Source organism: Falco cherrug, chromosome 2 (assembly GCF_023634085.1).
Source record: "Falco cherrug isolate bFalChe1 chromosome 2, bFalChe1.pri, whole genome shotgun sequence".
Classification (NCBI taxonomy): Eukaryota; Metazoa; Chordata; class Aves; order Falconiformes; family Falconidae; genus Falco; species Falco cherrug.
Window position 1 is genome coordinate 57,656,928 of NC_073698.1, and position 12,866 is coordinate 57,669,793.

At 38.5% G+C, this 12,866-nt stretch overlaps 1 protein-coding gene across 2 annotated transcripts in view; it reads left to right on the forward strand.

The window, feature by feature from the left end:
• UBAC2 (UBA domain containing 2) overlaps window positions 1-12,866 on the forward strand; it is a 101,154-nt gene that overhangs the window by 75,005 nt on the left and 13,283 nt on the right. The window contains exon 7 of one of the 2 annotated variants that reach the window (XM_055701340.1): window positions 6,471-6,722. In XM_055701340.1, coding sequence (XP_055557315.1) covers window positions 6,471-6,722 — 252 coding nt within the window. The remainder of the gene's footprint in view (window positions 1-6,470; window positions 6,723-12,866) is intronic. The other variant, XM_055701341.1, reaches the window with a different exon arrangement.

A 12,866-nucleotide genomic window follows, 5' to 3' on the forward strand; every position in this document is an offset into this window, starting at 1 on the left:
CAGTGACAGAGTGTTTCCTGATTTTCAGAGGGAACCTCCCGTGTTTCAGGTTGTGCCCATTGCCACTGGTCCTGTCACTGGGCACCACTAAGAAAAGCCTGACTCTGTCCTCTTCATTCTCTCCCTTCAGGCATTTATATATTTTGATAAAATCCCCCTGAGCCTTCTCTTCTCCAGGCTGAACAGTCCCACTTCTCTTAGCCTCTCCTCATGTGAAAGATGCTCCAGTCCCTTCGTCATCTTCGTGGCCCTGCATTGAACTTGCTCCAGCAAGTCCATGTCTTTCCTGTCGCAGGGCGTGCAGATCTCAATGCACTACTCCAGCTGCAGCCTCGCTGATGCTGAGACAAGAGGAAGGATCACTTCCCTTAACCTGCTGGCCACGCAGTTCAGGAAGCTCAGCACGTAGGTTGTGAAGTGCATAGTCTGAAATAAGAAATGGAGAAGCAATAGAATAACAGAGATTAGGGAATGAACAAGAAGGATTGTCAGTGTCTCCTAACTTTAGGACAGGTGCAGATATCCATATGTATGCTAACAGATGTGCTGAATCCCACTCAAAACTAATGCGAGGTATTTGCATGTGGGCAGTGGTCAATATTGAGTTCAGTGACTGTAGATGACTTAATTTGAGACGAGTGTCTCTGTGTTCTACGGACTGTAACGACTTAAATCTCCTGTGTGGTGGGAGCTTAGACACCTTGCTTACGTCTAGGTAGCTAGATGTAGACACATGGCAACTGACTAAGCTGATAACACTCCCTCCTGCATCAGTTAAAGCATCTAAGAAGAAAAGTAGTTGAATCCTGGAACTTATTCCAGTTCTGGAAGAAGGAGAAAATAGTGTGAAAGGAGGAGAGAGGGTAATAATGTGTCATAAGGTACTTTCTCTTTTGTATCCACGGCTTCTGAGATCCTGTAGGAAAGTGGATTTTAGTTTTCAGTTTGTATTTCACTTCTAGGTTTTTAGTTTCTTTCTCAGAGTTGAGGAGTATGTGTGCCCAAAATCTGGTCTACTTGCTCAGCTATGCCAGCTAGTTCAGTAAGAGGTAGATTGCTTCTCTCAAGTTTTTCTGGCCTGTACACGTACACCGTCATGGCTGCAGTGTTACCATTGCTTAGAGAGGGAACCTGTGAGAGTAATTTAGCTGTGAGGGTACTTCGGAGATGTCTGCCAGAGGATGAGTCACATCTTAACAGTGTCCATTTCTCTCTGGTGACTAGGCAACCAACTTTAAACAACCAGCTCATAAGTAGGCTTTTAAATTACGGACATCTCCATTGGGGCAGATATAAATCCAATCGTGATCTTTTATGTAAAGAGGTTTGGTTAACAGTATGGTGACAGTCACCTGCAGAATTCTAGCAGAGACACGAGGGAACCTATCCTTAGGTCATAAGTACAAGTTAAGAATATATGTACTGTGCTGAAATGGCAGTGCAGTCATGCTTGCACGTACACCAAGAATGATTGGGATATCATAATGATTGCACCTGACCAATGAAGACAGCATTGATGCACTCTGGAAAAAAAAATTCAAGGTATCTGGAAAATCTGCGAGCCCAGTCAACTGGGAAGCAAATTGAAGAGAATTAGTTTGTTATTATCTTATTTTTATGTCAAGCTAACCATTGCAAAAGGCTGTTTATACTCTTACAAAGTATTTCCTCAAACAAAACCGAAACAAAACAATCTGTTGTGTTAAAATTACATTGGAGGTTATAACTACAGGTTGAAAATACACGTGCAGTGAGTTTATTTGTTGGGTGGTTTTCACACAATCTCTTTTGTTTGCTAAATGTGTTTCTTTAATCAAGATAAAGACAGAATCTCAGCACAAATTTTAACCTCTTGTTTTGGTTCTAGTTGTATAGAATTTGAAGCATACTAAGGATAAAGCAGATAAGATAGGGATAACAATGTCATTTCCCCTTAAGAACACTGCTGTTTGCTTTCAATTTTTTGGTATCTGAAAACAGCAAAGTCTTGAATACAGGTAATGAATATATTTAAATTATTCAGAACAAAATAATTATTTGCTGTCAAGTTATAACCATTAGGCAAAATAATTTCCAACATAATCTTTCTTCTACACCAATCTGCCTGCTGTTTTTTCCATTTGCTTTCCTTTTTTTAGTGTTAATCAAGTACGGTGATTTTAAATATCTCAGTAGTGGAGTGTATGTTTCTTTGTCATGTAAAATGTTGGAGGGCTTCTATATTTGGTTTACCTAATATAAAAGAGTAACTACAGCTACTTCCTTTTTCTAAAAAGTGTACAATTTTGGAGGGACATGAGGAAAGGGTAGGGGAAGTTGGGCTTTATGCAGCGGTGGGAAGAGGTTAGGACACTTCATGTGAAGGACTAGTAGTAAGCCATGATGTTAAGAAGCTGGAAACATGCAAGCACACTTTTTTCTGCAGCATGCTAATTTCCAGCATACTCCATTGCCTCTGCCTAGTGTTGTGCCTCATACGATATGGTGGATGAAGTTGCAGGTGTAAACTTAACTACAGTGTCCTTCTGTGGTGACTTTTTAGAACCTAAATTATTCTGGAGGCTCATCTGTTTGGGGAAGGTAGCCCTTTGATGTACAGTGCTGAAGCTGGGATATGAGATCATCATATCTTCATTGAATAAACAAAGTTGGTTTGCTTCCTTAAGCACTAGAAACTCACCACATGTCTGTAACAAAAATGGTGTAAAAAGTTACTTTATACTTTGTCAGAGTTTGGGGGTTTTAAAATAATATATATCAAGTTCTGCATATGAACCAGCTAAAGAGGAAGTTCTTTGGAAATACTTGACATTAAGATGAGTATGACACTAAACCAGACTGAATCACAAGACCTATTTTAACTACAAATGTCTCCATTCTGGGTTTATTGGAAATATGCAAATAGGCATCTCTTTCTCACTGGATAAAACTTCTTGAAAATTTGTTAAAACTGATCACAGCGTTTAAAGTTTCTTATGCTTCCATCTAATTGATTTATAAACATAGTAGTAAGTCAAGGGAGAGAAGAACGGGAGTGGCACTGAAATCCTAACAGATGTGGAGGTAACAAGGTAGATTGCCAGTGTACACTTGGTGCTCTTCACCGCTGAGTCTGGCTTTCCATCTCTTTATACTGATGAAGAATTGAAGTTTCACGTTTGCTCTGACCAGTTACTGGTCCGCAGTAAGTTTCTTGGCAGCTATATGCAGAAGATATACCTATCTTCTGCTAGTGTCACACAGTTTTGTCTTGTTCCTTCACCAGGTGCTTTGCATTTTAGGTTTTACTGTGGACTTTATAGTCAGACTTTTTGACTTCCTGCACTGTGAGCACAGAAGTCCACACGTTTGGGTTATGCAATGAGTTTCTGTTTAAGGTAGGACAAGGAGGAACCAAGACACTAGTCTGCTGTTGAGGAGCAGCAAGGAGAGAGAAGACAACCCAATGCAGCTGGTGCATTGGCTATAGACCAAGCATGCTACTCCAATGAGCTCAGTAAAGCTAGGAAGGCAGGTGGGAGTCATGCATATGAGTCTCACATGCTATGCTAAGTGCCATTCTCCATTTTAGCAGTGTTCATAAACTTTTAGCCTTATAAAGCCTTTTCTTCTGATTAAATGCTCTGGAATGACTTGCTCTCTTACAAGTACCTGAAAGAAGGTTGTAACAAGGTGGATGTCGGTCTCTTACCAAATAGGACAAGAGGAAACAGCCTCAAGTTGTGCCAGGGGAGGTTTAGATTGGGTATTAGGAAAAATTTCTTCACCGAAAGGGTTGTCAAGCACTGGAACAGGCTGCCCAGGGAAGCAGCTGAGTCACCATCCCTGGAGGTATTTAAAAGATGTGTAGATGTGGCACTTAGGGACATGGTTTAGTGGTGGACTTGGCAGTGTTAGGTTAACAGTTGGACTCAATTATCTTAAAGGTCTTTTCCAGCCTGAATGATTCTTTGATTCTATAAGTAGCTGTCTCTAATTAAAAATATATTCTCTACTTAAAAATATATGAGAATTCTTTTACTGATGCAGCTACAAGCTGATGCTTGCAGTACACTTTCCCTTCTGAGACAAAAAAGTCCCAAACTACTGACACTAAAGACATGCTGCTGCTCTCTTTGCTGTATGTTCTATCTTGAGTTGATAAGAGAATGATTCTGTTTGTGGTTAATGTGTTCAGACACGTGTCAAGTTTTGTCATGCGTTCAGGGAGATGTAGATTTTCCTATCGCCACTTGCTCTGTTTTGTTCTTGTGACTTTTTGAACCTGTTCAAGGTTTAGGGTGCCTTGAAAACATTAGACCTTAACAAAGGACTGTAGGTGATAAGAGGGAACAGAGATCAGTAGCTGGAAGGGACATTTCGAAGAAGTGAGGATATACCGGTATGATGTTGAACAAAGTATTTTGAGCAAGAGTGCTTCCTCTGCCAGGTTACACCTGTGCAACCAGGAATGCAGAATCCCTTGGACCAATAAGAGGGGGGCCTGGCTCTGTAGCCTAGTGATGGGAGGTGGGAGAAAGGAAGATAATTTGTAGGTTCTGGTGCTGCTTTTGCATTTTGTATCTAAGAAATCATCATAATAATTATCAAAATCATCATCAAAATAATAATATATTAAATGTATACATAATATTTGCAACCTAGTTCAATAATTCTTGCTCCCAAGAAAGTGAGCTTTCCGGCAGCCCTACAGTCTAGGTTTTCTCAAGTGAGAAGCCTATCTATGTAATTCTTGGAACCAGACAGTTGGCTTCTGAGGGACCTTCTTGCTGGGTAGATGCTTCAAGTACTACACGCAGAAGTGATATGAATTTTCCTCCTCATTCTTCAGCAGTTATAGATCTATCTTAGTTACCAGTTGACGTGCACAAGTTTTGGTTGTGGGCTTGCAGTCATCTGGAACAGTTTCACTAGAGCTGATGAAAGAATTTCTGAAGTGATGAAGAAGCTTCTGTTCCGGTGCCCTGTCATTCCTGGAGTCCAGTCAGGACCTTTCTTTGAATACGGAACATTTAGTTAAAAACAGCCTTCATTATGATGCTAGTGATTATGGCTTTCCTATTATCCCATCCTATTTACCTCCTTCCTCGTAGCATGGGAAGAGCGAAGGGGTTAAGGGTAGTTTAAAATATTCTTTCTCATTTTAGAATGGTACCCTGTGTTTGGTGTTATAACCAACCCTGACGGCAGTCCCAAAAGGAAAGTAGAATAAAATGAAAATCAGTGCTTCCCAAAGCGGAGTGTTTTCTCATTATCTCACTAGATAATTAACAGTAACTTTGTAAATAATCTGAAAAATATCCCGCTTCCAAAGAATGTTGCATTTTCCTGTACTGTCTTCCTTTGTATATGGGGCAATGCATTTGTTATGTTTATAAAAATAGCCCAGAAAGTGGAGAACCCAAAATGAAGTGCCCAAAAACTCCAGAAATGGAATTTCTACATTGCTTCTAGCATAATTGCATTGTGTGGGTATGTTTACAGTTTTGAGTTCGTATCTCTTCCTGTTCATTTCACTCTGTTGTCATAGCATAATTCTTCTGACATAAGAGACAATGAATAGTCACGAATACTGAAACATGGCATGAAGTAGAAACCAGGCTTGGAGTTTGTGTAAGAACTTTGGCCTTCCTGCTGGACCACTTTGGGCTCAAGTGCTAGGCCTTCATTATGGGATTTAAAAAGACGATGGAGTGATGACTGTAGGTCATTTATGGGGCACATGGATTTCTTTTGCTTCTTTTGAACCTGAAATGAGATCAAGCCCCAAAGCAAGCACAAATGTGAATGCAGAAAATTGGTATTTTTTTTATAGGTGGGAGAAGGGCATCACAAAAGGTGGCTTTTTCAGTACGACAGTTTTTAATTGAACTGGGTTTTTGCAACTTTTTTTTTTTTCTTCTAGAAGGTAGATGGGATCCTTTTGGAATAAGGCTGTACATATTCTTAGATTTAACTTCAAATCACCTGTTTTGCTTTTATTTTTACTAGAAGGGAGACACTTGGGTGGTCAGGACAGAAGCCTTAAGGGGGTTGTTTTCTTAAGGAGTGTTTAAAATGTTTCACCATCCTCAAGGGCAGCTTTAATCTTCTGAAGTCAGCACACAGCATACCCTGACCAGTTCCTTTACTAGAAATGAGAATTTTGTTGAATTTTGACCTGTTTGAGAAAGGGTCATTTAGTTTGAGCTTAAATTCTGAAATAAACAAAGAACCCCAAGCACCTTTATGAGTCACAGGCAATGCAGTACACAGATTTTAGAAAGTAATAGTCTGTAGTTGTGAGGAAGTTGGAGGTAAAGAAATCCCCTATTCTTTCTCTGATTCTTGACTGAGAACTCTGGGTAAGTACAATAAAAAGTGCTTCAAAAAACAGAAAGACCAACTGCTGTCTGCAGCTAAACACAAAGAAAATTTGGTGTATGAAAGTTTTTTGGATTTTTTTTTTAACATTTCATTTTTGCTTTTAGGTTTCTGGTATTTGCTACAATAGCAGTATATTAAAAGTTCATCGAATTCTTTGTGTACCCAGCTGGGTAGCAAAGATATTTTCTTGGACTCTTGAACCAATCTTCTCATCTGCGGAACCAACAAATGAAGTTCGAGTGGGAATGGGGGCAACAGTTGATATCCAGAGGCAGCAGAGAATGGAGTTATTGGATCGTCAAATCATGATGTCTCAGGTTGCCCAGATGAGGCGGCAGAGGCAGCAGCAGGTATTGGTATGCATTCTGTAAGGATTATATTGGTATGGGTTCCTGTTTCTTAAAAATAATGTATTGCTTTATTCTTCTCCATTTGTCTTTTCATACACTTGCACTGCTAATAGCCATTTAAATATTTTATGTAGCTTAATATGTTAAAACTGCTTCACAAAGCGTAAGCAGAATGTCAGACAGTCCTGTAAGGGTATTAGTACTTGTGGCATTCTTTTACCAAAAAGGAAGCTGAAAGTTAAAGTGGTTGCTTCTTGGTGGTCTTTAGTAATAGCCATTGTGGAAAGTTAGGAAATCAAAATGTTCCTGACTCTTCTGAGTATTTTTATTGTTAGCATCCTTTTCAGACAGGTTGAAAACTGTCTACATAACTCCTCTGTTTGCAGATAATGTACATTGAATAAAGCTTGTTTCTTTTTAAAAAGTGCACAAATTAAATTCTCTAACTTTCTTACAGAGGTCAACCACAGGGGCTTTCGGTTTGCCATGTTTAATGCTTTTATTTCCTTTTGAATGGAATAGCAGAGCCCTTTTACTTTCTCTGCTTCAGTCAAACAAGCAAATGCAGATATTCACGTACTTTCCGTTGTAGGGCAGTCAAACAAGGCATGTGATGTCTCAATTCACTTTTTCCTGTGTCTTAGATATATGTGTTACTACTCTGTCAAACCTAGCAGGCAACATAGGCCTTGCATTGCTTTATGTGAATGCATGTTGCTCATAATTTAAGTTACAATTTGAGGTCTTTGCTGAGTTCCCTCTGTCTGAAACGTAGCTCTGTATACACAAGTTCTTGTGTTTGAGGTAGCTTAGTGCAAGGAGGTATAGCTGTGTTACCGTTAGTATGTTGCCAGAATTAGAGGTGTGGTGGCATAAAGCTTTGGCCGACAACTTGGGTGTGAATCTTTGTTTCCAGTCCCTGATAATGTAATTCTGTTTTCCTTGATTTCTTTACATTTCAATCTGATTCAATTGTTCCTCAAGTGGAAAGATCCCAATCTACTTTTCTCTATTCCCATGAGAACAACAGTTTAACCAGTTTTAATGTAAGAACTGAACTAGAAATTACTCATTTCGTGAACGTCGCTGTTGTAATAGTAAATGTGTTGAAAGTGTATGTTGGGCTACATGCTGCTGGGCAGAGTGTAGCCAAGTTTCTTCAGACAGGAGGAAGAAGCCAGTTCCAGTTTTGAAAAACTATCTTGGTAATACATCTTTACTTGCAGAAAGCGGTAAATAAGTTCAGAACAGTAAAAAGATAAAAGAGGAGTTGATAACATTCTCTTCTCATCTTGTCCTTTCCTTAGGCTATGAACAATGAAAATGGAAAAAGTCTTTTCATGTTTGACTTCAAACAGAGTTCTTTAAAAAGGGGAAGGGTTTAAGTAAAATAAATGGACGTTGTTTGAACATCAGTATGATGCTTCCCTTTACAAGTTGCTGAAACACTTTCAAGTTACCTTCATGTTTAGCCTTTAATATGAGCGCAGCGTTTAGTTAACTGATAGTGCTAATCTGAGAAACCAGCAATCAGAAGGTGATGGGATCAATGTATGAATGTTTCGCAGAGACTCTTTAGAAAAGGTATGTCATGAAACTTTTGACCAGCCTTTTTTTTGACTCACAGAATTTACTGGCCATCAACTAAATCACAAAAAGCATCATTCACAAATATTGAGACATAGTGGTAAAAATTAAAAGCAGGCTAATTTCAGTCTCAAAATAATATTTTAAAAAATGAAAAATATTTAGTCTCTAATTAATTAATATCATATAATTAATTGTGTATAAATTATTATATGTAAATATAAAATATATATTATAAAATAGATATTATAAAATATATATTATAAAATGTGATTATGTAATTAATAATTTTATTAATAATTTACTATTTTAAAATAATATTTAAAAATTGCTGTATTTGGGCAATACTTTTGCATTTAGAGGCTTGGAAGGGTATAATTTGAAGACCACGGAGTTGAAGAGATCATGTTACAGATGGAATTTAGATTAGAATTTTTTATCTTTTCTTTTTTTTTTTCTGCTGTTCACTGAGCGCTTTTATTCAAAGCAGAATTCACTTTGGATCCTATTAAAAAAAAAAAAAAACAAAACCAACCACCAAAAAAAAAAAAAAAAAAACAACCACCAAAAAAAACAACAGCAAACACCAACCACCCCAGAATTTCTTTGCTGGCTTTACCTTTCCCAGTCTTTCTCTAGCTGACATGTTCAGATCTGAAGGAGCCTGAAGCATGGAGCTGTGAGTGTGAGTGCTGGGTTGTCAGACACCCATAATTTCGAGGAGCAGGCTGAGTGTGTGGGAGAATTTAAACAAAACCCACCAACTTAATTACTTGATATACCTCATTTTGGTGTTTAAATGTTCAGTGGTACTGTGTGTAAATATGTTGTTAGAAACTGAAAAACTTATCTTACATTGCTAGTTTCTCAGGGGAGTGTGGTTACTTGGTGACTGATTTTTGTCTTGGTTTCTAGTTGCTGTGGATACAGCCCTTAAACAGATGGTAGTGTACATATTGAAAACGTCCCGTTCTTTTTTTTCTTCCACAAATAATCCTGAGAAATGATGAACTTGTCACAAATGGAGAATTACTGAGCATCACCTTCATGCGCCTTTTGAGGCAGTAGAATAAAATGTGTGCCACATGTATTCATTCCCTAAAAAATACCAGCTTGCTATTTTGTTTCTGCTTTTAAAACTTTAGTTTCTTAGTTCTTTTCTTTCCCACTCTTTTGTCTGTCCTCTTCTCTAATTTAAATAATTTATCCTAATTTTCTTTTTTCCCAATTATCTGATCTCTTTTTTTCTATCACTTTCATGTTTTTATTCCCCACTGTGCCATTTTCCTCCCACATTTTCATCATCTCTTCCCCTTCACCTCCATTGTTTCCCATACTTTATGTTTGCTTTTGTAACAAAATCCTTCTTTGCTTTGGGGAAGTTCTCTCCCATCACATCTCACCACCAGTAATCATTTGCTGATGCATCATGAAGCTCATAGGATTTTAGGGATGGATGCCTTTTGCATTTTTCTCGTTCAGACAAGATGTAGTTGAGGTCTTCGGGTGCTATTTTATTCTTTCGATATTGTAATACCAATGAACAGTTTGGTCTTCTCTCCTGAATTTTCTATTTCTTGATCTCTTTCATTTCTCAGCATTTTTCTAAAGTTTATCTTTCTGTAACCCAAATGAAAGCCCTGGTGGGAAAAGGGAAGCTGCATCTGTCCACCAGTGTGGTAGCAGGGAGTCAACTTGACTTTCACTTCCTATTGAGAAGGGAGGCTGGCAGATAACCAAATTGCAAATACAGGAGGAGTCATGCCCAAGTTGTCACTAAAGATGGATATGTGGAAGGTGGAAAGTTGCAGAAAAGGTAGTCAGCACCTTCTGTTGGCAACTAAATACCGCCTCTCCTTTGAATGCTCGTCCCTGCGCCCATTCAGGAGGGACAGTGTATGAACCTCAATCCCTTCATCTTGAAAAAGTGCCTTTTGTATCCACAGAACATTTATTCCTTCATTCATGCTGAGCATGTTAAAGACACCATATTACCTGCTTTTTGGTTTCTCTTAAGTTTCTTGTCTCAGAAAAGAGCTTCACGGCTTGCTCCAGACTGTGTGATAAGCCTACAGCTATATATGAAAATATTCATTTCACTACCTCTTTTCTGCCCTATCTTCTGCTTTAAGCTTCTTTTGTCCTTTCCCTCCTGTCCTTTTGTTCATCTATTCCAGCTGCCATTATTTTTCGGTGAGGCCAGACTCCTTTGGTTCGTATTACATGGCATCTCTGTACGAGATTCTACTGCTTGCAAGGACCAGATTTCTTCTATAACAATGTGACTTCCTCTAATTGTTCATTTGTTAGCTGTCTTTCTCCTGGGACACTGGAGAGATGCTCTGTGGGTAGGCACACTGAGAGTCTTTATTGTTACGGGGAGTCTCATATCCTGAGAAATATGCAAGCTTCACATTTTGTCAACTAAGGACTGTGAGACTAGGCTGCTGATTTACCTTCTGGTTGTATCTAAGCAGTAAACTCCTGACCTTGGGAAAAAATAGATTAATGGAGCAAAGACTTTCTTGACACAAGAATTCCTCCTCAGGAATGTTATCCTCATTCATGATGGTAGAAAAAAAATCCCTCAGTGAATATACTCCCAGAGCATCCATTTCTGCTTTCTCCAAGAAGTGTAAGAATTAGACCTGAGCATATTCTTTAGCTTTCCCACTGGCACTGAGGGATAACAATTTGACAAAGTTGTCTTGAATAACTTCACACGTTTGAGTACCAAGTCCTTCAACAGACATTTTGAACTGTGAAGACCTTCTGCAACCTTTATACATTGCTGTGTCCATATAAACTCTTGCTCTCTTAGCCAGAACTTTGGATGGAAGCAGGTTGTTTGTATTGTTTCACAGATGTATGTATTATTGTCGGGAAGGAATCTACCAGGCTGCTTTACCTCAATGAATGGGTGAGATTTTCAGCCAAGTGTTAGGCAAAGTCTTTTTCTCTAATTAGGTTTCCATTCCAATTAGTCTATGTTACCTAAGGCTACTTTGGGTTTTTGTGATGTAATTGAATAGAAACTGCCTTTAGCAGTGTTGCCATAAATTTCAAAGACAACTATACTTAGGGTACCAATGGGATAAAATGATTCTTTGAACTCAGACTCCTGACGTGTGTGTACAAGATTTGACATCATATTTTTAAATAATTCTGTTAACTAAGTGATTTATGAGTTTTTTCAGCCCATGAATGAAGCATGTATGCAGTGGCTAAATTTACATTCAGTATTCCTTCATTCTTGCTTTCCCCTGCATGCTGATGTACATTTGTGAATACGCACCAAGCCTTTTTTGAAATTACAGGCAGCTTCCATTTTTGTAGAGAAAACAGTATCTTCTTGCACAGACTGCAGGGAGTCTTTAATTCATCCTTTGCTTTGTGTCACTCTTCTGGCATTTTCTCTGTAATTTTTTAATAGTGTTTTCTTTGTGCTGAGAATAAGCCTGGTTTTATTTCAAAAAGGGAGTTTTACTCTTGAAGGTTGTGAGTATAAAAACTGCATATACTGCTGATCTTGGCATGAGTGAACTCTTTGGTTTTTTACTGTTTCATTTCAATAACGTATTTGCAGCAGTTAATAACGCACTGCTATTTAGATATTTCTGTTTTCTTTTTCTGAATAACTTTTTTCATGGATTCTAGGTGTGAAATTAAAAATGTTGAATTTCCAGGGTGCTGATCCAAGTAGTGAACAATTTATGACTATTTCTTCTACAGACTACCACTTTATTTTTGTCTCTTTTTCACGGAAATTGGCAATTCCACAAGCTGGCAGACACTAGTAGTACTACTAGAATAAACTGTATGTGTCTCATTAGCAGCCAGATGTCACCGTCACAAGGCTGCCTGCCTCTAACTCCTACTCCTCGGTAGCGCCCCGCTCACACGTTCAACTATCTTTTTTTTTCTTGGACCGGAGTTACGAAATTCTCTTTCCATCTGACTGGGCTTTTGAGCTACAGCCTTAGAATTCGGTTTAATATTTGTAATCAATCTCCCTAGAGAAGCAGTGGTTGATACAGTGGCTGGACAGCTTCCTAAAGCAACATACTGTTTTATTTCAAAGCAAATATTTTTTTGAGAAATAGTGTATGTTTATTCTCCTATGTGATTGTTCTATATCTTTTTCCTCTGATAATTTAACTTGAGACAGTTCCCCTTAAAGAGTGCCTGGCTTATAAATCTCCCCAGGCATTTCCAGAGTATTTAATTCTCCGTTGTGTGATCAATTCCTGTTTACAGAAGGCAAGTTTCTTTTTAGCTGTACCTGTCCCTTCATTTCTAGCTTTGAACAGGGGGCAAATAAGGCATCCACTTTGGGGGTGGTTACTTACTGGATTCCAGGGCTTCTGTTGTCCTTCCTGTCCACACTGAGAGAATCTGGACGGGCCATTTCTTCTTCCTAGTATCATCTTCCCTGGTACGTAGTAAACAAGAAGCAGGTAGTTCATGTAGTAAGTGGTCCATCTTAGTATTTAGGTTTTCTGATTAGGACTCTGATGCTAGCACATAACAACTGCAGGCCGGTTTCACCAATTGTTCCTTAAT